Raw genomic sequence first — 24,724 nt, 5'->3', positions numbered from 1 at the left:
CTTCCCAAAGAAACAACCTGGACTGTCAAAGAAACTTCAACAACGGTGGTGCGGACCCTACATCCTAGTAAAGCGAAATGGGCCAACAAATTTCATGGTGAGAAATCTGGAGAACAATAAGTTATTATCTTCACCGATTCATGTTAATCGCATGAAATTCGCCTATGATAGATTTCTACGACCCTCAAATGAAACTTTTCCCGTTGAACTTGACGCAAGAGATCCAATAACAGAGCTTAGTGACAACGATCTTCCTACAGACTCTTATCAGCCACTAACTGCGAAACACTCAACGGAAAACCCAGTCAAGATCCCAGGACTTCCGTCAACAACAGGCAAACATGATATAGAGTATGCTGTGGAAAAAGTGATCCGAGGAAAATTCATCAACGGCAAACTTCACTACCTCATTAAGTGGCAAAACTTTCCCTCAAAATATAACACTTGGGAACCAATTGAACACATGAACCATTCGACTATGGACTTTTTGAAGACACATCCTATACGAATAACAGGCAAAGCAACGAGATAATGTGTTGCTAATTAATTATGTTGATTATTTGTGTGCTGTAATAATAATTTTGCCAACATTTAAAGTGCGCTGTTAAATTGTATATAGAGACGACTTGGTGAAATTATTTTGATTATTGTGAGAGGTACCGGAAATATGGACTGCTTATTAGATAATATTATTAATTTTGCATATGTAATTGTGTAAACAAAAAGATGTAAGGAATTTCAAATTTACCTTGTTAACATCAAATTTTAAGGCCTTTTGGATTGCGCAAAATAACCTCAATTACTGCAGTCTGTATTTTAAATTTTGGCCCTGTTATCAGTTTTGGTGATTCTTTAAAACTTCTCCTTAAGCCCGGCCGGCAAGAGTAACACCACAACCTTGAAGTTTTAGATTGAGTTGCAAAATGTATAATTGCCTAGAGTTTTAGGAGAAATTGAATACTCTCCTACAGACTATTCCGTAAAAATCAAATTTAACTCAAAGTGTATTTAGACAATTTGTTTATGCAAACTTGGAATCGACGGAGCCGATTCTAGCAGAGAGAGGCATATGTTATGGGACTACTTTTCGTATGATGGCGTAGTAATATTATGAATACTAATTAAGTACGGGGTATACCAGGGCGCGGCCTATGATCGCCAGTAGCCGTTAGCCTGGTCTGGGAGGTTGGAGTCTCCGTCTTTAATTTACCTAAGTTTCGTAAGTTAAGTTATTAAATAAAGCTATTGTGTTCTCTAATAAGAAGTCTCACTAGCCTGTTTTATTTGAAGTTGTGTACTAGTATCCCGGTAGGCTGACAAAGCCATAATACTAGCGTCCGATCGAACCACAGTCACACAAAGGTTCCGAGCAGGCAACCCAGCGTCAGATCAAGCAACGGTGCCACGATAATTCCGCGTGCAACATCACTCATCAGTATCGACATGGCTGACAAAGGTAAGCATGGAATCATTGTATAAAGTTAAGTTTGAAATGGTACGACAACTTCTCGGTGGAAACAAAACACTATTATGATTTATAATAACCGTAAACCCACCCTAAAGCTCTACACGCACTGTACATAGTGGCACCAAACCCTATCAATCTACCCAATGTCACTTCGTACCCAAGTCACTTCGTACCCAAGTCACTTCGTACCAAGTCACTTCGTACCCAAGTCACTTCGTACCCATTTTACAAAACTCCATATCCTTTTTGTCCAAACACGTTGTTTAAAATCAAGGTGTCCGTTAATCAGACATTCAGACAAGGACACCCACCTGAAAGGAATTGAGAGCCACTTTCTTTTTAAAGACCCCATCAAATACAAAATGGTCGTTCCATCCCTTGGGTATCCTTGGACGAATAGTATCTGGAAAGTGTAATCACAAAACTTTGCAAAAAACTGAAGGGAAAACCCCGAAATGCACGGTATTAAAACATGATTTTCCCTAGCCGGTGAGGACTTTAATTCTGGAAAAATAGTAACAGGTGTATACAGATTAACGAAGACGGCAAAACGATTTAATTTGAAAAAGATTGAGCATGGGAGCCGGTACTCTTTTTCAAAAGACTTGTTCACGTGACAGGGCCGAAACTAGGGATCACCATCCACTTTTTCAAAAACAGTCCAGATTTCAAGAGAGGGATCACCCATGGGGCAAGGACGTCTTGGGGTGGGTCCACTGCGTGTTACAAAATTTCCCATGGTGTTTTCCCATGGGCGATTCCCCATGGGAAACCCAAGGAGAAATTGGACCCCATGTATACATGGGAGAACTTCCCATGGGATATTTCCCATGGATTCACATGGGGTTTTACCCATGCCCTCCATGGTGTTTTCCCCCTATACCCATGGGTTTTTACCCATGCACCCCATGGTGTTTTCCCCCTATACCCATGGGGTTTTACCCATGCACCCCATGGTGTTTTCCCCCTATACCCATGGGGTTTTACCCATGCTCCCCATGGTGTTTTCTACCTTATACCCATGGGGTTTTACCCATGCTCCCCATGGTGTTTTCTACCATATACCCATGGGGTTTTACCCATGCACCCCATGGGGTTTTTCTACCCTATACCCATGGGGTTTTACCCATGCACCCCATGGTTTTTTTCTACCCTATACCCATGGGGTTTTACCCATGGTGTTTTCTACCCTATACCCATGGGGTTTTACCCATGCACCCCATGGTTTTTTCTACCCTATACCCATGGGGTTTTACCCATGGTGTTTTCTACCCTATACCCATGGGGTTTTACCCATGGTGTTTTCTACCCTATACCCATGGGGTTTTACCCATGCACCCTATTTTTTATTTTTTTTACCCTATACCCATGGAGTTTTACCCATGCTCCCCAGGCACCATGGTGTTTTTTAACCAATACAGCTCATGGGGTTCTATTCGAACCCCCATAATGGTCTGCACTCCATTTGTAGGTTGACTTACTAGGCCTATGAAAGCAACTATATTAATTCAAAAGATGCAATCATTCTTTAGTTACAATTGTGCTCTGGAACACGTTTATTTGATACTGATGCAACAATTATTGAAATTAGAATTAACTTTGAAGTTCATGAAGATCATGGCCCAATTTCATAAAGCCTGCTGTTAGCACAAAAATTTGCTTAGCATGAAATGTCTTCCTTAACAAAAACAGGATTACCAACCAAATTTCCACACGATTTCCAGTATAAGCAAACAACAGCCGAATGCCAGTAACAAGCAATACGCGACAAATTCAAATTGGGCTGGTAATCTTGTTTTCATCAAGGAAGAAATTTCATGCTAAGCAAATTTTGTGCTTAAAGGCTTCATGAAATTGGGCCCATATATATGTACAAACAATTATAGTGAATTTAAGAATACTATTATCTTGACTTGAAAAACATTTCACACAAAGATTTCTGTAACTTTTTCTGTGAAATGCTTTTTAAAGGTGAAGAGTGTTTGAAATATTACTTTTATTCTCGACTCTGACCAAGCAAGGTGATTACAAGTAGTATGGCAAGATGGTAACAGTAGCACATAATTTTCAATGCATGACACAATTAGGCCCTTAACCATTAAAACCAATTGAAAGTGACAACGAACAAGTTAAAGTGTGTACTGCATTTTCAAAACTAATGGGATGTTGATGCTGCACATTGGATGTTGATTCTACCCTATACCCATGGGGTTTTACCCATTTTGCTTTTATTGAGTTATTTCAATATAATACAAGGCTTTACTGTAGATTATTTACACAATAGTCTTTTGGGGGTTACTAGATACTTTGCATTTTTATGGTTTGACTCGTCAAATCATAATGAGGATCATTATATTGGCAACCCAATTGGTAAGGTAGATGAAAGACTGACAAGTATTCAACCTCCAAACAACTTAACTCGAGCACCAAGGTCATTGTTACATAGACGATTTTGGAAAGGGTCTGAATGGAGGTCTTGGATTATATTTTTTTCTATCCCATGCTTAATCGGGATTCTTCCAGATAATTATCTAAGACATTGGTTACTGTTGGTACAAAGTCTTGCAATTCTTTTGTGAAGAGCTCGTAAAGTTTAAACACGTTGTTGCAATAAAATTGACGAAGAAAACTGCTTGTGTATCAATTATGTGTATTATTCAACAACTGTGTGTGATCCTGAAACAAGAAGAACTAGACATTAGGTGTTTGTGAACAAACACAAAGCTGTTCCGTGTTCTTTTGCTTTGATTATGTGTTAACAATACCAAGGAGTCTATAACTGAATGTTTGAAAAATACTGTACAGTGTCTTGAGTTACGGTGCCACTTCATGGGGTCACGGTAACCTAAGGCTAATCTCTAACGCCCAAGGAGTCTGTAACTGAAAAAAAGTTAGAAAATCGGTTGTGTAGTTCTTGAGATATGGTGCCACTTCTGGTTGACCCGGAAGTAGAGGTCAACTTGGGGTCATGGATTTTCAAAGTTTATTTTTAATGCCTTAGGAGGATAAAACTGAACAAACAGGATTGAAAATCGGTCGTATAGTACTTGGCGTATGGTCCCACTTCCGGTTCACCCGGACGTAGAGGCCAACATGGGGTCACGAGTTTTCACAGTCAATATTAATGTCAAGGAGTCTGTAAGTGAAAACAAATTGAAAATCGGTTGAGTAGTTCTTGAGATATGGTCCCACTTCCGGTTGACCCGGAAGTAGAGGTCAAATTGAGGTCACGGTTTTTCCAAATTTTTCTCCTATCCCCAAGGAGTCTTATAACTACAAACAGTCGACATTCTTAAAGAAGAATGTCGTCTTCCTGTGATAATTTATCACGGAATGTCGACATCCTAAAAGTAGGATGTCGTCTTCCTGTGATAATTTATCTCGGGATGTCGACATCCTAAAAGTAGGATGTCGTCTTGCTGTGATAATTTATCTCGGTATGTCGACATCCTAAACGTCAGTTGACATCTTCCTGTGATAATTTATCTCGGGAAGTCGACATTCTAAAAGAAGAATGTCGTCTTCCTGTGATAATTTATCTCGGAATGTCGATATCCCAAAAGTAGGATGTCGTCTTGCTGTGATAATTTATCTCGGGAAGTCGACATCCTAAAATTAGGATGTCGTCTTCCTGTGATAATTTATCTCGGGAAGTTGACATCCCGAAAGTAGGATTTCTTTTGTTGAAAGGATTTTACTTGTATACGTTTTGTTAACTAGTATTACATTTCCAACAATATTTATAATATTCATGGTCATAAACTACGTTAAACTAAAATAATGGACGAAACAAAATGTCCCACGTAAAACTCCATAAGGTTTGGAACATAATGGTCCCGCAAGTTCAAATACGCGCGAGACTTGCTTAGTCTACACAGAAGGTAATAAATCATTTATTACAAGCAAATGCAATCGTACAATAATAGAAAACAAAAACTAAAAATCAATGCAAAACACATGTAGGGGATGGAGGGGCCCATAAAAAGCAAACCTTAACGAGTATGGACCCCCCCCCCCTTTTTTCTAACGAAGAAAGCAATGTAAGCAATTCTATTAAGTGGGTGTAATCTTATGTAGCGGCAAAACAATTCAAATTTACAGGAAGAACAAACACAATAACAGTTAGTGTAAAATAAAATTTAACCATATATTTAAATGAAACAGATAAACAAAATACCAAAAATAAATACTAGATAAATTGGGCCCCACAACTCTTGCTGGGAAAAAAAACCATGTCGAAATATACCATTGTTATCCATTAGAGACGTTTTGTAGTCACTTTGGTTGGGGAGCGAGGAATCTAGCAAAAACACACGAAAATCCAATGGCTGGGACATCAGTTTATACACCAGACAAATCTATTATATGGATATTCTTTTGAATATATATTTTGTGCATATGGTCCGTGATTCATGGTCCGTTGAATTTAAGTGGGCGGTTGTATCGACAACAGACTTTTATCCTTTTGATCACCATCAGCCCCATGTATAATAAACTTCAAGGGCTGACGATTGCACTTTTGGTATTGTCATTGTTAAACTCCGGTTCCATTGTGTGCTGTCTGTTACCCTCCATACATAGATTTTCTTGTGAATAGTAGCTGTGTATGATTCATGGTTCGCTGAATAATGTGGCGATAACAAACTTTTATCCTTTTGATCACCATCAGCCCCATGACGGTTGCACTTTTGGTATTGTCATTGTTAAACTCCGGTTCCATTGTGTGCTGTCTGTTACCCTCCACACATAGATTTTCTTGTGAATAGTAGCTGTGTATGATTAATGGTTCGCTGAATAATGTGGCAATAACAAACTTTTATCATTTTGAACTGAATGCTTGATTTATTATCTAGAGGTAAATGCTTGAGGCCAGTAAGAGTATTTTGCACGTACACCATGTAGTTTTTGTTGGAAACCGTTCGCTAACAGCCATTTATGTTACCCTTTGAAATAAGATCAGAAAATTTATAAGTTTGCTTGTTGCATAAAATTAAATTGAAGATGATGCCTGAATTGATTTTTACGATCAGAGTTGGACTCTAGACTGACGTGTTGGACTCCTTGAACACTCCAAGTGGTTCAATAGGTAGTGCAATTCCAATACTTATGCTGATGTTCTCATGATGTCAGCATCAACAGGAAGTTCCAACAACTTTGTCCCCTTGTACAATTAAATATGCAAATATGGGTCACGTGGTTAATAAATAACGATTTTAAAAAAAAATTTGGGTCGGTGGTTTGATGTTTGATCTAGTACAAGTTGATTTCACAGAACTCTTAACCACCAAACTCTGCGCTTATGATCACCATTTTTCGCTTACTGTGTTTTTAAACATCATCGTGTCATGCATGCACACAGGTTATGTTGGGCTAACATTTGAGAAAAAGAAAAGGCAACACTATCGATATAAAGATAAGAATCAAACTTAAATATTACAAAAAGAAATATATTTTTAGTTTTGGGGGATAAAAAAATATTGATTTCGGACGGAGATTCGAACTCGCAATTCTCAGATGTGTAGTCGCGACTGATGACCACTAGGCTAGAAGGGCACGATGTAAAAATGGTGGGTTTTTACATATGTGCATCAACAGAGGGGATTATGATCCGGCGAAATAGTTCTTGTTTCATGATTTTGCGACCATTGTCACTAAATATGAACTGCTAACGCCTATAACTATTAAGTAGGGTTGAAATGTAGTATTAGATGCCTTAAGGGGGTTTTTGACGACGACGTCGATGTCGTCAAAAACCCCTATCTAATCACGCACGTTCGTTTTAACGAAACCCATGCACAGAGTAATTGGTCCAGAACGCGGTTAGAAAAACAAGGACAAATTTAACGCACGTTCTAACGAAAATCCCAAACCTCCGTACTTTGTGTGTGTACAGAGTAATGTGTCCAGAACGCGGGTAGGAAACAAAATAGTATAGACTCCTCTCAAGAAGTCAACAACTCATTGAGGTACATACTGTGTTGTATTACAATAAATGTTTCACAATAACATGAAAGTGACTGCATCAAGTTTACAAATTAAAAATTCAAATGAAGACCACGTGGTTAATTAATTAAGAATTTTAACACTTTTTTGTTAGAGTAAAGCTTATGTTCTAAGCTTCAATTTGATATATGATTTAACTCTTTTATCCTCATACTTTAGGAGACGGTGCCTGAACAAAAACGCTGTACAAACGCTATGGGGTTTTAGGCGGAAACAAAGAATAATAATAATAATAAAAATAATAAAAATCTCGACGAAAACAACACCTGTTCCGACGGTAGGTAAAACAGCTAAAAATAAAGAAACCTTGTATAAGTACAGGTACACACTATAATGCAAAACTGAGACAAATATCCTTAATCTAGCTAATCTGAACTTGTGCAAACCCTAGAAAACTCTGAGTACACTATAATGCCTAGCAAGAAATCACCCAAAAAGGCAAAAACACACCCTAACTACACTGGCCTAGCTAAAGCCTAGAAACGACTGCAGCGAGACTAAGGCCGTGTCCGAAACGACGACTTCGGCTACAGCTACGTCTAGACCAGCGCGTCTACCAGTGTTGAAGAATAGGCAGACGCGCGCGATCTAGCCGTAGCTGTAGCCGAAGTCGCCGTTTCGGACACGGCCTAACTCTGGGCGGCGACTCACCAACCTACACAGACAAATATCAGTCCGCGTCACTGAATGACCGTACTACCACTATACTAACTTGCAACCAACCACAACAAAAAGTAGTGCGTTGTAACGATCGCCACGTATATCAAAATACACCAAAAGGAATCAACTAAGAAGGACATTAGTAAACACCTGAACCTATCGCAGATAAATCCTAAACTCCTAGTTATTTAAACCAACAGCACTTATGAGAACTAAAGAGGGGCAATTCCTACGCAATATTCAGAGCAACCCTAAACATGGCGCAGGCTACACGCTGAATGCATACAACTAACTAGGCAGAACTGAACGGGGAATTTCCAACAAACGATCTAAACCTACACTAAAGAGCTTAACAAGGAGTAATGCAAACCTACAGACCTAACCTGCCTTATCCTGAAATAATCCTACGATAGATAAGTAAGATCTACATACCTTATAACGGCATAAACTTGAGAAAAATACGGGAATCTGGAGAGTAAACTCTAACGTTGAAAACTTTACGAACTCGTGTGTAGAAGTGGCTAGTCTAGAACTCAAGGCGCACAACCGCAAACTTCACACATCTTTAGGAAACTATAGTAAACAACATGTCATGTCATGACACTTTTATCAGAGTCTATTTCACTAAATGATTTAATTAATGCAGAAATTATGTTAAAGAAATATGTGTTTCTCGTAGAGGAGCTGTATGGCAAAAAGCACATGACATACAATGTTCACCAACTACTTCATTCTGTTGATACTGTTCATAATTGGGGTCCTTTATGGCCCAATTCAACATTTGCCTTTGAATCTTATAATGGCAATCTTCTTAAGATGTTTCATGGAACTCAGGGTGTGCCTTTGCAAATTATCAACAACTTCACATTATGGAAGTACATTCCAAAACTTATGACATCATTTGTGTATAATAAATCTCCCCAAGTAGAGACGTACTGTAAATCTTTATTAAGTGGCTTGTTGTCTACAAAATATGCATTCCATGTTAATGATGATGTAACCGTTCTGGTTGTGCTAAATTTTGTCAAACAACGATCGAAGAAAGGCTTGCCTTAGAAAGGCTACTTAATGACCCTGTTCCTGATAATGTTGCCTTCCATGATCGTGCCATTGTACACAACAAACTACTTCATACAAAAGCATACACTCGAGTGAGAAAAAGAAATTCTTCTGCTGTAGTGTTTAATGATGGCTCCTTTGATATAATTACTAGAATTTGTATAATTGAGGGCACTTGTTTTATTATTTATAACCCTGTAGTATTGTATGACCATAGAAGCATCATAACTGACAGACAAACTGGTTCTTCAGCCCCTCACATTTTAGGTTGTAAGATGTGTTAGTGAAGTTCTTGGAGCGTGTAAAGCTACTGCTATAACAAATAAGTGTATTTTCATTGAGAAAAAAAGAATTTTCCCTGATTCTTTCATTTGCATGTTTCCAAATACAATTGAGAGTGATTAAATTCTTCCGTGAAATTGTACCGCCTTTTTACAATGTTTTTCATACAACTCCAGAGTTTTGTCTACATAAACATTTTTGAATACAATGCATAGGCCTACTGGAAATTTGTCATTAGCTGTTTCGTAGCGAGCCCAAAACAGCTCTTGTGACATTATCATATGATTTTTTTCATGTCTGCACCTTTAAGTCGTAAATTGCTATCTGAACATGGAAATACAGACTGCTATGAGGGGCACTTAAAGTTATAGGCCCAAAGTGATGTCAAAACCATGACCAGTATCCACTGCCTTTAACCAATTGCTTAACAATTGGAAATAAAATTTATTGTATTTTTCTACAAAATTAATGAAACTATTCAACTCAGTTCATTTCGTTTAACTAATCAAATAATAAATGCACATTATATTCATGTTTTTAATTTGTAAATAAAAGGATGATTTTCTTGAATAAACAAATTCAGTTGGTCTTGGAAAGGCTTCTTTTTATAATCAAAGTTAATACATTGTACATGTATAATGACATGTTAACCAAAGTATTTCTACATTCCAGTTAAAGCATGATGTAACATGTATGTACATGTACATGCACCCCATCCTCCACAGGGATTTCAAATCCGATTCTTGGTACATGACACATGGTTTTAAAATAGTGAGATTACACCCCCATTGGAACCACATAATATATTGTCATGAGATACCATGGTTGGGATTTTTTTCCATGCAATTATTGAGGGGGTGGAAAGGGGTATTCTTTTGGATCCTCCAGGTTCCCTCATTGGGCCTCCACGGATTTCCATGGTGAGGGCAAAAGGGAAATGAATGCTCCTACTAATCCCATAGGGATATGATGGTTGATTGGGGAAAAATACTCCCGTGGGGTCCCCATGGGAACACCATGGTGATTGGATGGGAAAGGAATGGTCCCATGTCCCCCATGGGAACACCATGGTGATTGGATGAGAAAAAAATGCCCCCATGGGGTCCCATGGGAACACCATGGTGATTGGATGGGAAAGGAATGGTCCCATGTTCCCCCATGGGAACACCATGGTGATTGGATGAGAAAGAAATGCCCCCATGGGGTTCCCATGGGAACACCATGGTGATTGGATGGGAAAGGGATGGTCCCATGTTCCCCCATGGGAACACCATGGTGATTGGATGAGAAAGGAATGGTCCCATGTGCCCCCATGGAAACACCATGGTGATTGGATGGGAAAGGAATGGTCCAGTGGGGTCCCCATGGGAACACAAAGGTGATTGGGGGAACACCATGGTGATTGTATGGGAAAGGAATGGTCCCATGGGGTCCCCATGGGGTCCCCATGGGGACACCATGGTGCTTGGATGGGAAAGAAATGCTCTCATTGGTTCCCCATGATATTACCATGGTGATTGGATGGGGAAAAAATGCTCCCATGGGGTTCCCTTGGTGATTGAATGGGAAAGGAATGCTCCCATGTAATCCCATGGGAACGCCATGGGATTCCCATGGGGACCAATAGCAAAGACCCATGGGAGGACATGGGGAAAACTTATTCCCCATGGAACCCCATGAGATCCCATGGGAATCCCATGGGATCGCCATGGGTATGCCATGGGACATTTTTGTAAGGGGGAGGGAGGGTGTGAGAAAGAGAGATAATGCCCAAAACAAACTTAAATGGTTAAACACTCCAAAGAACATGAAGTGAAAGTGGACATGAATGGATTTGAGGCGCCGCGCAGTGGAGTGTCCAGTAATTGGTGCTATGGCCGGGGCACGGTGTACCCCTATTGTGTCTTGTGTGTGCTTTTGGAATCAGACATTCTTTATAAATAGATGATTCGAAGGTGGGGGGTATAATAAGAGACAAATATTGTACTAAAGTATGAGAACATGGGGAATGATGGTATAATTTTAATGTGTAGAATAAAGGTATAGAATATTGCCCTTATTAGCGCGAGAAGGACTGTGGCTCTCATTGTCATAAGGGACTCCCGGCCGGCGCCGTACTTTACTGCTGCTGAAGGCTTGGACCACACCCCTAACAAAGCACGGTTCTCGCTAGAATTGCCATGTAGTACAAATAATGTGATACGGTACCCATGAGCGGTGCCAGGGGCTTAAATTGCTCTATTGATCGTGTAACCGTTGTTGACAAAAGAGGGTGCATGTTACACTCCAGTGCGTTTCCTGGCAGGCAAGACACTACACTGGTAATAATGAGGGAAATTTAACATTCTGTTTCATTTTAAATTCAACAGCAACATAACAACGGAACAAGTTTTGCGATATGCCCCCTTTCTTTTTATCCAAAAATAGCAGATAGGGCCAAATAAAAATGACACATGAAGTAAAAAGACATTCACACACTTGGCTTCAGATAATATGCAAAGAATCTGCTTAACATTTTTTAGCTTAGAAAATTAAGCAGGTAACGATCCAAAGCCAGTACTTGTACACTAATTTGACATGACATTTTGTTGACAACCAATGACCATATAATCAGCTCGTGCGTTTACAATAATTATACCCGACTTGCCTGGTTTGGCCACATAATAGTGAGAACGGAAAACACCAGACTTCCAAAACACATCATATACTTGAAACAGTAACTGGGAAAAATAGATAGGGTAGGCCAAGGGAGAGATGGGAAAAAGTATCATCTCGAACAGTCCTTCTAGGTCTATACATGAAAGACCGAAGAGCACAAAGATCCCACGGGTGATGAGGAGCCAAACCGTCCTCCTGAAGATGGTGCCAGATTGATTGATTGAACCTTATTCGGAAAAGCTAATTTTTTGGTGCTAAGCTACTTGATGTCGATGTCGGCCACTTCGTTCCCAAGTCACTTCGTACCCCAAATATCATGCACAATTCACTTCGTACCCAAAATTTCATGCACAAGTCACTTCGTACCCCAAATATCATGCACAAGTCACTTCGCATATACCCAACAATGATAATTTAACTTCTTCACTAATTTTTGATTGTTTCTTCTTCTCCTTTTCCTCAAATCTTGTTACAGACAGCGACGCTAAGCCAGGTCTGGCGATCGAGACCGACGGGGCAAAACTTGCAGACATAGAGACCTCGGTTGAATCTGACATCTACGATATGGGACCCCAATTAAAGGTTTGAAAAATCATAACCGAGTTGGTGGAAGCAGAGAGCATGTAGCAATACAAAACTCCATGCAGAAGTTACAGTACAGGCAGTGACATACGAGATAGTTTTGAAGTTGATAGTTACTGAGTTTATTCGGTGTACATTTACAGGTTTGGTGAAAGTTATGTTCAAACAGAACTAAAAACGACAGTCACATGGTTCTGGGAAAATTGCTTCCTCACTCCTTGCCTCAAGTGCATCGTCGTGCTATATGTACATGGAAAATAGGACAATAATTATGTATTTACAAGTGCCTGGCAGCGAAGGGTAACAAGTCTGGCTGAGACGATGTGACCTATGTTTACATTCAAACCGCCCTCTGTTGACAAAACACTGTATACGTCATGTTTCGCCGGGCAAAAAGAAACGTAGTCATGGTAAGATTGTGTACACTTGCTAGCTGGCTGCCAAAACACAAAGGTTTTGCACGGCGGTATGCGCACGAATCATGTTATGGTTTTCGTGTGACGTCAGATGTCACATCGTCTATACAACAATTTACAACACAACCTTTGTGTATAGTTATAGCTTACTGACTAAACGATTTTTTTTACACAAGTACAAGAAAAGTCATCCAGAGAAACCGTTTCGAAATACTTGTTGAGAAAATTAATATAAAGCGAGTACTTCACAAATCATCTTCCGTTTCTTGCTATTTCGAATGCTGCAATCGATGTAAACGTACACAAAGTCCCACGTGTGCTACTGTCACTCGGGGAAGCAAGCCCCCCCCCCACCCCCTCCGAGATTGCGTGGAGGTTTCGTGTAATAGCGCCCTCTTTAGAATCAACATCCTATGGGAGAAACACACGGCGGGCGGGGAGGGGGGCGCACCATATGGGGACAAAATCCTAGTGGCATAAAAAACTAATGGTGGCGGTGGTTAATTTGAGCAAAGACGCAAATTGGGGGTGGTGGGGGGGGGGGGGGGGATGTCACACCCCTGTCCCCAAGTTATACGCAAACGCTCTTTATAGTCCCAAGCGCCAACAAGCATAATCCTGCACTACAAGTGGGTCTGTATTTTGAGAAATTAGACGGCACTTTCAGTATCACAATTACCCCTTATTGTTTTGTTTCCATTGTATAGCTGGAATATGACGATGTTTTCGCTGCACCAGATGACTACAACATATTCACGTCCATCACTGACATCAACAGAAAGATCTTCAATAAGATACAGGTTAGTATTCTTTAAAAGACCTCTTAACACTGGAGGTTAACAGGCATCTGAAAGCACACCAATGTATGCGACATGGGTGTTTTTCTTCATTATTTTCCTGCAACTTCGATGACCAATTTAGCCCAAATATTCACAGATATTTCATGCATATATTGAGATACACAAAGTGGGAATTCTGGTCTTTGACAGTTAACTAAAGTGTTCACTGCCTGTAACTGAAAAAAACACAAACAAAACTCAACACTTAGATGGTTAACAGCTCACAAATTTTTGCAACAAAGGTGTTTTACCTTCTTTTACAACTGTATTTGATGCATACATTTATATTGGGATGGATTCACCAAGTAAGAATTCAGTTCTTTGACTAATACCAAACGTGTACAGTGCCTTTGACGAAAACGTTTTTAATAACGGTGAATTTAGAGTATAGGGGCAACCGTTATGACACTAGAGGCAGGATTTGGTTTGATGTTTAAATTCTTTATTTTTTTTTACTTTTTTTTTTTTAAATGCACCATTTAAATCTACTCGACCTCCTCAGGTTGTAGTCTACAGCCTCTTCAGTATCATCCTAGGAGTCATCCTATCTTTCATCTGGGCAATAATCTTCGGTCTACTCAAGGTGATCTCCACCTACGTCTTGCAACCCGCCTCTAAGGTGTTCTTCATCCTCCTACGTGTTGCAGGAATGATCTGCAAGGCGCTGATCGGCTCCTTTTGCGACCCGTGCTACCGCTCATTCGCTCTCATTTTTTCACGTATCAACGTGGCTGCCCTGACCGCCACGGAGGCAAGGCCCGTTGGCATGAGAATCCACAATTCAAATCTTCAAATTGTCTAAGGCCTTGACAGTTGTCGCAAGAGGCAAATTTTGCAGGCAACTAGGAGGCAACCAGCTGCAGTGCCTTAGGTACGAAATGCCGAAGTCACCTCGTAACTTGCACAAGGTATTATACGAAGTATCCTGACATCCACTATACAGGGCCACTTCCGCAGCACATGAGTAACTTGTCAAACAATGTCTTGCGATCCCAATACGAAATCGTGATTACATATATATTCAAAGATGAATGCCTTTTCTTTGAGATTGCATGGAACCGGTTGCCTGTAAACTGCCTCATGTGACACGACCCTAACTCCAAAGTCCGTTTTCAGTGAATTTTGAAACTCGCTTTGGTATTTTTGTTTTTTAGGGAAAAAAGAAATTTTTAAGAATGTTTTTTTTTAACATTAAAACCTACAAGTGTTATTTTTATGCGGGTTATTATTATTAAACGTAATTTAAATTATACTCAACGTGTACCTTTAGCCGACTGATTTCTTTGCTCATGAAATAGTACAAAGATGCGAGGCTTTTTTTTTTTAGGGAAAAAAGAAATTTTTAAGAATGTTTTTTTTTAACATTAAAACCTACAAGTGTTATTTTTATGCGGGTTATTATTAATTAAACGTAATTTAAATTATATTCAACGTGTACCTTTAGCCGACTGATTTATTTGCTCATGAAATAGTACAAAGATGCGAGGCTTGACGCTAGGTGGCAGCAGACATGAGAAAACAATCTCCACAAGTTTTGAGCATGCGGGTCTCCGACCTTAAGATTAATCCTAAGTTAAGAAGAGTTTCACGTCCTAACTCGAGATAAGACGAGTCCTAACTCTTTGTGAAATCGACCCCTGGGCCCTAAAGCATGTAAGCACAATAACTTGCTAGGCACAGAAACATATTGCACTTCTGGAAAACTACGTTACTTCAGAGGGAGCTGTTTCTCACAATGTTTTATACTATATCAACAGCCTCCATCGTTTGTTACCAAATAAGTTTTTATGCTAACATTTATTTTGAGTAATTACCAGTAGTGTCCAGTGCCTTTAACTGAAATAAAAGTAATGACGTGCTTTACTTTAATTAGCATAACTGAAATGTTTTTGTTGGTTATCGCAGTAATATCACTTACTGTTATTAAAAGACATTATACCTGAGGCCTTTTTAGGCTTCTGAAAAACACACAAATTTGTGCAATTTGTTTCAATATTTTCTGTCCTTTGACACAACCAAGGGTGCCCATTGCCATTAAAGGAAGGCCTACACATTGCCTTGGAATGGACTTTTTGTGTTCGTTGTGAATTCAATATGGTTGAAAAGATTATTTATAATGAGCCGCACAATATGCCTCGATATTATGTGGTTTTCCTTGTACATGTAATGTACTTCCTTCAGTATAACATGGTCCGACGTTTTGGGGTTTCCAGGTTCTAAAAGACTGCGGACCGACGTGTTTGTTCACGACAAAGTAAAAGAAAAAACACAAAATGTTTTTTTGGGGGGTCCTGAATAAAAGTCTATTAATGCCCCAAATCCACCCTGCTGGTGTTCAAGGAGCAGAATGTATCTTTTTTGGAGTATCAATATTCACCGAACTTCACTTTAATAGGCAGATGCGATGAAAAGCAACATAAAGACCGTACACAATTTAACATTTTATGGATCAACTATGAAGAAATTACAAACTTTTTATGGAAGATCCTAATTATTCATAGTTTTGAAAAACAGACCTACAAATTTGCGTAAAATTATACTCACTGTATCTCGTGTCAGTCTGCATAATTGGCCACACAATTATTATTCTCCTGAAGTCCAAAAAGAAAATGGAACCGTTGGTTCCAATCGTACAAAAGGAAACCGGACATCGGTTAAAGTACGGTGGCCCACAACAGCTGTCACGTCATGCAAACGAAAAACTGCGATAGCGCCTTTGCTTTTGCCGTGGTGCGTCTACTTTTTGCCGTGAACAGCTGTGGGCCACCGTAATAATTTGGACTATGTCACATGCGTTGCAAACATGAGTGCGTCAACAACACTTTGGCATTCTGCCAGTGGCAATACTCATATTCCATGAGAAAGAGGCCAAATAAAATACACTATTAGAGCTCAAAAAGGGTAATTCAAAGAAGAAAAAAAAAACATTAAAAAGCGATAAGATTTTTTTTAACTTATTGGTACCACCTGAGGTGGCAAAATCCATTTTTGTTTAAAGGTCTATGTCTATGGATGATAAATTGTGGTAGCAATCCCAGGGTGGTAGCTTAGTGGTAGTAAATGGCCACATTTTAAGCCTAGTCGGAATGAGCTTATTGTGCAAATCCTTAGCATCCTTTGTTTTAACTATTTACAGTTGAGTCTTCCATATTATCTCTGGGTATTATCTGTATTTAAAAAGGGGTTCCAGGTATCTGCAAGTGTTGTAAACAAACTGTTTACGTGGCGGAGCGAACACAAATCTACAATTTTATTAATAGCGATGTTTACACATTATCGACACAATCGCTAAATATGCAAGATATGATTTTGGCAGAGTTGACCCGAAAATTCATGTTTAAATTCGAACTAGCTAGACGCAAACGAAACATTACCGAAACTTTTACTTTCGTATACATGTGTATACGGAAGTAAAAAAAAGTTTTTTCTATAGAGCTACATATACTGTTCCGGTGTGGTAAGTTTATACATGTACAAATACATGTTTTTTGTTTGGGGTGATTTATTTTATTTACATAGACTTGGGTCAAGGTATAATGGCTCTCATGTTACTCTATACCGATCTCGTGATACCGCTAGCTCGTGACTATGACATAAAGTGCAGCAATAAACGATGCTAGCGTTTTGCTTCAACGCTATCGTGGCCTCGTACAGTTTCATAAAGCCGCTATCCAAAGCGTTTGGAGGGGGAGACCATGCGTGCCCGCCCCGAGTGGTCTCCCCATCCAGTCCCTTTGGATTGCGGGTCTACGAAGCTGTCCAAGCCACGAAAGCACTGGCAAAACGCTGATAATACCAGCCCGATTTGGGAAGAGGGTATCCCCCCTCGCCAAATGTTCCCATACATTAACACACTGTTTTCATCTGTACATGTATAGAAGTATCCCCCTCCCCCAAATGAAATCCTCTGAGGAATTCTTGAGATTCATGTCACACAAAGAAAACACCACCGCGGTACACCCAGACTTGACTCAAGTCCAAATCCCTTGAGAGTCCTTTTATTTTCAGTCCCATCGCCCCAGAACATCAGAAAACACCCCAACCTGTGTCGCATTGGGACCACATCAGCTACATTTTGACGGCTGATATGTTTAGGGACCTCTCGCACGAGAACGGGACTTGAATCAAGTCTAGTGGAGCTGCAGCGTAATGTACAAATTATCACTTCATGAAACGAATTCTTACTTTCCATTAGATTCTCAAATTGGTTAACAACCATAACATAAATAATATTTTGTTCTTGAATTTTGAAGCTCTGCTTCTGATCAGAACGCTGGTTCGATTCCGGCTTGCGTCCTTGAGCAATGTGCATTACCATAATTATGATCTGTCCTTCGGGTGGGACATTAAGCTGTAGGTCCCGTATACTAGCGTTGGTAGTTCACGTACCCATAACGCATATCACTTACCATGAAAGAGAAGGGGGTAAACCCATGTTTTTCTGATTCACATTTAATTTGCAAGCACTCTTGTTTGTTGGAATACTATACATGTACATTCTTTTTGTAATAGTTTAATAATAATAAAAACGATGCCATTGCTTCAACATTGGTTGATATTATTGTAACAGTTCAGAATAATTAAGAGATACAACAAGGGGGTTAGTTATAATAAATAGTTTAAAAAAATGTTAAGACATAATTTATTACAAAATGCGTGCTGGTATATAAAATTATATACAATCCGTAATGCCTATCAAATAAACCTTTAACAATCAACAAAATGTGTCTTAGTTATTACAAGAAGCACATATACATGTAGTTTCGGATTATTGAAGAAATGAGTTGACTGCGGTGGAGGCTATTAATTTTGTTTAGTATAAAGGGTGTATTATTTATTTATTTTTTAATAAAGTTTTTATGTGGGGTATAATGTACATGTACAGTGGTAATATTTAAAAATGGACAGATAAAATTGGTTCAAAATTCATCAAATCATTTCAAGATCTGCGTGCTTATACAATGATACGAGTTGTGCTTAAAGGATTCTGGTACTTTTTCAAAATGTCCACAGATTTACATTAAACTTACAGGGTTTGAAGATGATGATAGTGGAAAGCTTCCCTTCAAATATTACTAACTAAGGTTGTGTAGTTTTTGAGGAATGAATAAAACAAGTCACAAAATGATTTTGGTCTCATGAGACCAAAATTATTTTAGCAGGTAAAATCCCCTTAACCAGTTATGATATTATACCAAAACCAAAGCATAACTGGTTAATACGTTTTTACATGCTAAAACTGAGACGAAAGTTATTACTTTTACTCATTTCTCAAAAACTACAGTACCTCAGTAAGTAACATTTGAAGGGAAGCTTTCTACTATCATAATCTTAAAACTTTTTAAGTTTAATGTAAATCTGTGTACATTGTGTTTTTTTTAGGAAAAAGTACATATACCTTTTAAAGAGAAATATTGTACTATAATAGAAAAAAATCAAAAAAATCAGAAACTTGCCCGCACCAAAGCAACTGTTACTAGTTGACAAGCGAATGAATAATTAAGAACAAAATTCAAAGTTACACTTCGCGTTTCCGCATTTTTGCAAATCTCCCTTATCGCGCATTGAGAAAATAACTCTACTCAGACTTCTTGGATCGAAGCGCATTCATTCCTCGCCACGATGGGTAAGAAGCCGGAAGCTTTCAAGGAGAAACTTCCCCTAATCCGGGAAAACATGAGCCCGAATGATTCGTAAAACGGATCCAGGAACGATCGGACACTCGCTCTAAATATCATCGCAAAAGGGCGAAACAACACGAAGGTCAATTTGGCTAGCGGCTGCATGAAATACACGGTGTAGACGTTGGCGAGCGCGAAGACGATACCCCAGATGAAGGAGAGAATTACCCCAAAGAGGACGCTGAAGATGACATTTACAGCAACCTGTGTAAAAAGAAAACATTGATATTATAATGGGCCTTGTAGAAAAAGCACTACACAGAACAATGGAGACACAAACATACAGAATGTCATACAGACCCTTTAAAGGCACTGGACACCTTTGGTAATTTTCAAAGACCAGTCTTCCCACTTGGTGTATCTCACATATAAAATAACAAAGCTGTGAGAATTTGAGCTCAATTGGTCGTCGAAGTTGCGAGATAACAGCTATGAAAGAAAAAAACACCCTTGCCACACCAAGTTGTGTGCAATCAGACATGCTTGATTTCGGGACCTCATCCAATCCTCAGGTCTCGAAATCAAATTCGTGGGAAAATTACTCCTTTCTCGAAAACTAGGTCACTTCAGAGGGAGCCGTGTCTCACAATGTTTTATCCTATAAACTACTCCCCATTATACTTGTTTCCCAGTAAGGGTTTATTCTAATAATTTGTTTGAGTAAATACCAATAGTGTCCACTGCATTTAATGTTATGGTTAAGTTATGTTTTATGCAGGCCAAGACCCAATTTCAATCAAAGAGCTGCTCTAGCAGAAAAGCGGCTAAGCACAACCAAATTCTGCTTACTAGAATAACGTTACCAGCCAAACTACCAGGTTACATCTACAATTTCGGACTGGTATCCTGCTCATTTCTGCTTAGCAGAAAGTTGTCAAGCAAGTATTTTCTGCTCAAGCAGCTCTATAAATTTTTGCCCTCGGTAGGCCTAGTTAAGGGGATAAAATTTCACGAAACTCATGTACAAAAGCAATGTTACATTACCTGGGTGGTTGTTAAGATCAAGCGGTTTAGCCAAACTATAGAGCAGTACGGACGACTCATCGAGCTCGGTTCAGTGAACACCTCATCGTATTCGATCTATACAACGATAAACGATGACAGTAATTAGATTAATGTTGGATATTGGACGTTCACATAGGTTTGTACAGCGAATATCAATTTCCCTCTTTCGATATTGGACATTGGACATTCCCGTAGGTTTGTACAGTGAATGTCTCTACCTTATACAACGATATTGGATATTTGACGTTGCTGTTTCGATAATGGACATTGGACATTCATCTAAATAAATTTACTGTTACTATTTGCAATCCGAATTATTGGTCCTACTCCCCCCCCCCCCCCCCCATCGAAAAAGAGACGCAATTGATCTAATTTGTTTAAGGATCATTGTTTTTAAGTACCGTGAAAGTCTTTAGCAATTGGGGGGAAGTTTGGACTACCCACTTAAAAAGAAAAATACAATTGTTCAAACTATTTATAAACATTTACGTTTGGGGTGACTCGGTAGATGTCGTTGTCCGCAGTGTTTCCGATGTGGTGAACATCACCAAATGACCGATAGCCAGAACCACCGTTGACGGGGGCCGTACTCGGTGGTAAGTCCTCATCCGGAGCCGTGGGGCCATCGCGTCCATAAGACCCACGATCTTTGTAGGAAGACGTGGCGCCTTTTTGACCATAATCAGGTGTGTCTGCTGCAGGATAAACATTGAAAAAAGAATTCATTTGATTTCTTTGCTGTTTACAGTTAGCTGTTGTTTTGGTTGATAGCATATTGTTTATTATATCATAATGACAGATAGTGCCACGGTAACTGTCGCCATATGAACTCGAAACGATTAGCATTTTGGCGAAACCACGGCATTGAACTCAGTCTATTTTTTTGGTTCAAATGTCGTGCTATTTGTGTAGTATTTGATGATGATGATTACGGCATAATTACCTCAATATACGCACCATAAAGGATATTATTTTGTTTTTATACAAAATAATACCACCCTCATTGAATACCTTGACCTTTAGAAACAAATTCTGGCATTTAGAAATCCCTGTAGAAGGCATTGGCGTTTGCTTTATTATATACAAAGAGGTTATGACGTTATAATGACGTAATTCAAGGTGATCCCATTCTCAGATTTTTTGGTGCATGACTTTTTTTTTAATCTGTGGGTCAAACTGATAATTTGGTGAAAAAGGGGTGCTTTTGTCCGCCGTGTCACGATTTTGTCCTTAATCCACCTCACTATCTGATCTGCCGTCGATTTCACAAAACCCTTCCTAACTTAAGATTAATCTTAGGACTTAAAGGACGAGTCCCAACCCTGCACTGTAGCATGCAGACCTTAAGATTAATCCTAAGTTAAGAAGAGTTACACGTCCTAACTCGAGATAAGACGAGTCCTAACTCTTTGAGAAATCGACCCCTGGGCCCTAAAGCATGTAGGACTAAGCACAATAACTTGCTAGGCACAGAAACATATTGCACTTCTGGAAAACTACGTTACTTCAGAGGGAGCTGTTTCTCACAATGTTTTATACTATATCAACAGCTCTCCATCGTTTGTTACCAAATAAGTTTTTATGCTAACATTTATTTTGAGTAATTACCAGTAGTGTCCAGTGCCTTTAACTGAAACAAAAGTAATGACGTGCTTTACTTTAATTAGCATAACTGAAATGTTTTTGTTGGTTATCGCAGTAATATCACTTACTGTTATTAAAAGACATTATACCTGAGGCCTTTTTAGGCTTCTGAAAAACACACAAATTTGTGCAATTTGTTTCAATATTTTCTGTCCTTTGACCCAACCAAGGGTGCCCATTGCCATTAAAGGAAGGCCTACACATTGCCTTGGAATGGACTTTTTGTGTTCGTTGTGAATTCAATATGGTTGAAAAGATTATTTATGAGCCGCACAATATGCCTCTAAATTATGTGGTTTTCCTTGTACATGTAATGTACTTCCTTCAGTATAACATGGTCCGCCGTGAAAAGATTATTTATAATGAGCCGCACAATATGCCTCGAAATTATGTGGTTTTCCTTGTACATGCAATGTACTTCCTTCAGTATAACATGGTCCGCCGTTTTGGGGTTTCCAGGTTCTAAAAGACTGCGGACCGACGTGTTTGTTCACGACAAAGTAAAAGAAAAAACACAAAATGTTTTTTTGGGGGGTCCTGAATAAAAGTCTATTAATGCCCCATATCCACCCTGCTGGTGTTCAAGGAGCAGAATGTATCTTTTTTGGAGTATCAATATTCACCGAACTTCACTTTAATAGGCAGATGCGATGAAAAGCAACATAAAGACCGTACACAATTTAACATTTTATGGATCAACTATGAAGAAATTACAAACTTTTTATGGAAGATCCTAATTATTCATAGTTTTGAAAAACAGACCTACAAATTTGCGTAAAATTATACTCACTGTATCTCGTGTCAGTCTGCATAATTGGCCACACAATTATTATTCTCCTGAAGTCCAAAAAGAAAATGGAACCGTTGGTTCCAATCGTACAAAAGGAAACCGGACATCGGTTAAAGTACGGTGGCCCACAACAGCTGTCACGTCATGCAAACGAAAAACTGCGATAGCGCCTTTGCTTTTGCCGTGGTGCGTCTACTTTTTGCCGTGAACAGCTGTGGGCCACCGTAATAATTTGGACTATGTCACATGCGTTGCAAACATGAGTGCGTCAACAACACTTTGGCATTCTGCCAGTGGCAATACTCATATTATTCCAGAAAGAGAAAGAGGCCAAATAAAATACACTATTAGAGCTCAAAAAGAGTAATTCAAAGAAGAAAAAAAAAATTAACTAGACATAAGAATTTGTTTGATAACAAATTCGAGGTGTTCGGATTTCTGGCCTGAATTAACGAGCCATCACTTTTTAAGTTTAGTTGACTGGGGAGATAGTGAGCTATGCTGTGTGTTATTGTGAAAACAAAGTGAATAGCTATTAAATAACCTTTTTTCTAAGCGTTTTTTAGAACTTCCAGTTTAGACAGGTGAAAAGGTCAATACAAGGTCATCAACATATTCTTTTTTGTGAAGTATGTGGAGCCCTTTCATATGGTGTATATTGTCGAGATGGCTTGTGTAGTTAAGGAAATATGAATTTATGAATATTGACGACTGTAGAAGAGACTAGATTTAACCGAAGGGAAGGATTAAGTGACAAAACGCTTTGAGCAGAAACTATACAGGAAGTTGCAGCACACTTGGGGTTTGTATAGGTGTAACACGTTGTACGTTGTACATACGGTTTTAGTGCTGTACCAATGGGGATAATACGCAGGTGCGCTTAAACGACTGGAAATAAAGGTCAAACAGGGGTCATGTCAATGCAAAAGTTTGAGCACGGTCAACAATTTGCAAACTGATGCAAACATTGTGAAAATATGACGAGCAGTTGTTGAGATAGGAATGTTTGAAATTTTGTTAAACCTGAAGACCACAAGGTCAAATTGGGTTCGCAGTTGTGGGTGACCTTTTGGATGAAGTTTTGGTCGTAAAAAAGCGTTGGTTAGATGAAACGTAATGACGTCACCATTCCAAAAAAGTTGCGGTGCCGTCTACTCACCGAGGTTGATGTTCATGAGAAGTTTCAAGTTCATACAAGTTTCAGTTTTTCTCAAAATTGGCGGAGAACGTTCAGGCAGAAGAAGACGGAGAAATGAAGGTTTGTCATATTAAACTTCAGCTTCCGGTTTGACAGGATTTAAAGGTCAAATGGGGTCACACTTTGTGCAAAACATATAGAATTGCCAGAGAGCTCAAAATTGATGTAATGATTATTAATTTACCACGTTTCATTAATAAGATACACAATTTTGTATGTACAAACTTATACTTCCGGGTTCGACCGGAAATGAAGGTCAAATGAGGTCACACATTGTAAACATTTGTAGAATCGTCGAAGGGCCTTAAAATTAAGTTATTATATTAATACACATAATAATATTATTCAGATACGATTTTTTATAAAACAAACTACTACTTCCGGTTTCGACCGGAAGTAAAAGTCAAATGGGGTCACACCCTGTGTAAGATTTGTTTAA

General features: G+C 39.0%; 3 protein-coding genes across 4 annotated transcripts in view; 1 reads left to right on the top strand and 2 right to left on the bottom strand.

Moving 5' to 3' along the window:
• The window catches only part of LOC117292483 (caveolin-1-like), a 29,769-nt gene extending 19,272 nt beyond the window's left edge, over nt 1-10,497 (bottom strand). Inside the window, exon 1 of the mRNA XM_033774543.1 lies at nt 8,564-10,497. The gene's annotated coding sequence lies outside the window, so the exon portion shown is untranslated. The remainder of the gene's footprint in view (nt 1-8,563) is intronic.
• LOC117292484 (caveolin-1-like) lies at nt 1,127-15,719 on the top strand. Its single transcript, XM_033774544.1, has 4 exons — nt 1,127-1,456; nt 12,606-12,712; nt 13,836-13,928; nt 14,470-15,719. The coding sequence occupies exons 1-4, from the start codon at nt 1,444-1,446 to the stop codon at nt 14,767-14,769; spliced, it is 513 nt and encodes a 170-aa protein (XP_033630435.1). The 5' UTR covers nt 1,127-1,443; the 3' UTR covers nt 14,770-15,719.
• A 3,620-nt stretch (nt 15,720-19,339) lies between these two features.
• On the bottom strand, nt 19,340-23,387 carry LOC117292480 (caveolin-1-like). Of its 2 annotated transcripts, none has more exons than XM_033774536.1 (4): nt 23,088-23,387; nt 21,143-21,348; nt 20,633-20,728; nt 19,340-19,852 (listed from the first exon to the last, which is right to left on the bottom strand). In XM_033774536.1, the coding sequence occupies exons 1-4, from the start codon at nt 23,107-23,109 to the stop codon at nt 19,550-19,552; spliced, it is 627 nt and encodes a 208-aa protein (XP_033630427.1). In that variant the 5' UTR covers nt 23,110-23,387; the 3' UTR covers nt 19,340-19,549. The 2 variants fall into 2 exon arrangements, with proteins under 2 accessions (XP_033630427.1, XP_033630428.1); XM_033774537.1 differs by having other exon boundaries at nt 21,143-21,345.
• Nucleotides 23,388-24,724: the final 1,337 nt, after the last annotated feature.

The sequence above is a fragment of the Asterias rubens genome, chromosome 7, assembly GCF_902459465.1.
Source record: "Asterias rubens chromosome 7, eAstRub1.3, whole genome shotgun sequence".
Lineage (NCBI taxonomy): Eukaryota > Metazoa > Echinodermata > Asteroidea > Forcipulatida > Asteriidae > Asterias > Asterias rubens.
This window is presented reverse-complemented; position numbering and strand designations above follow the sequence as displayed.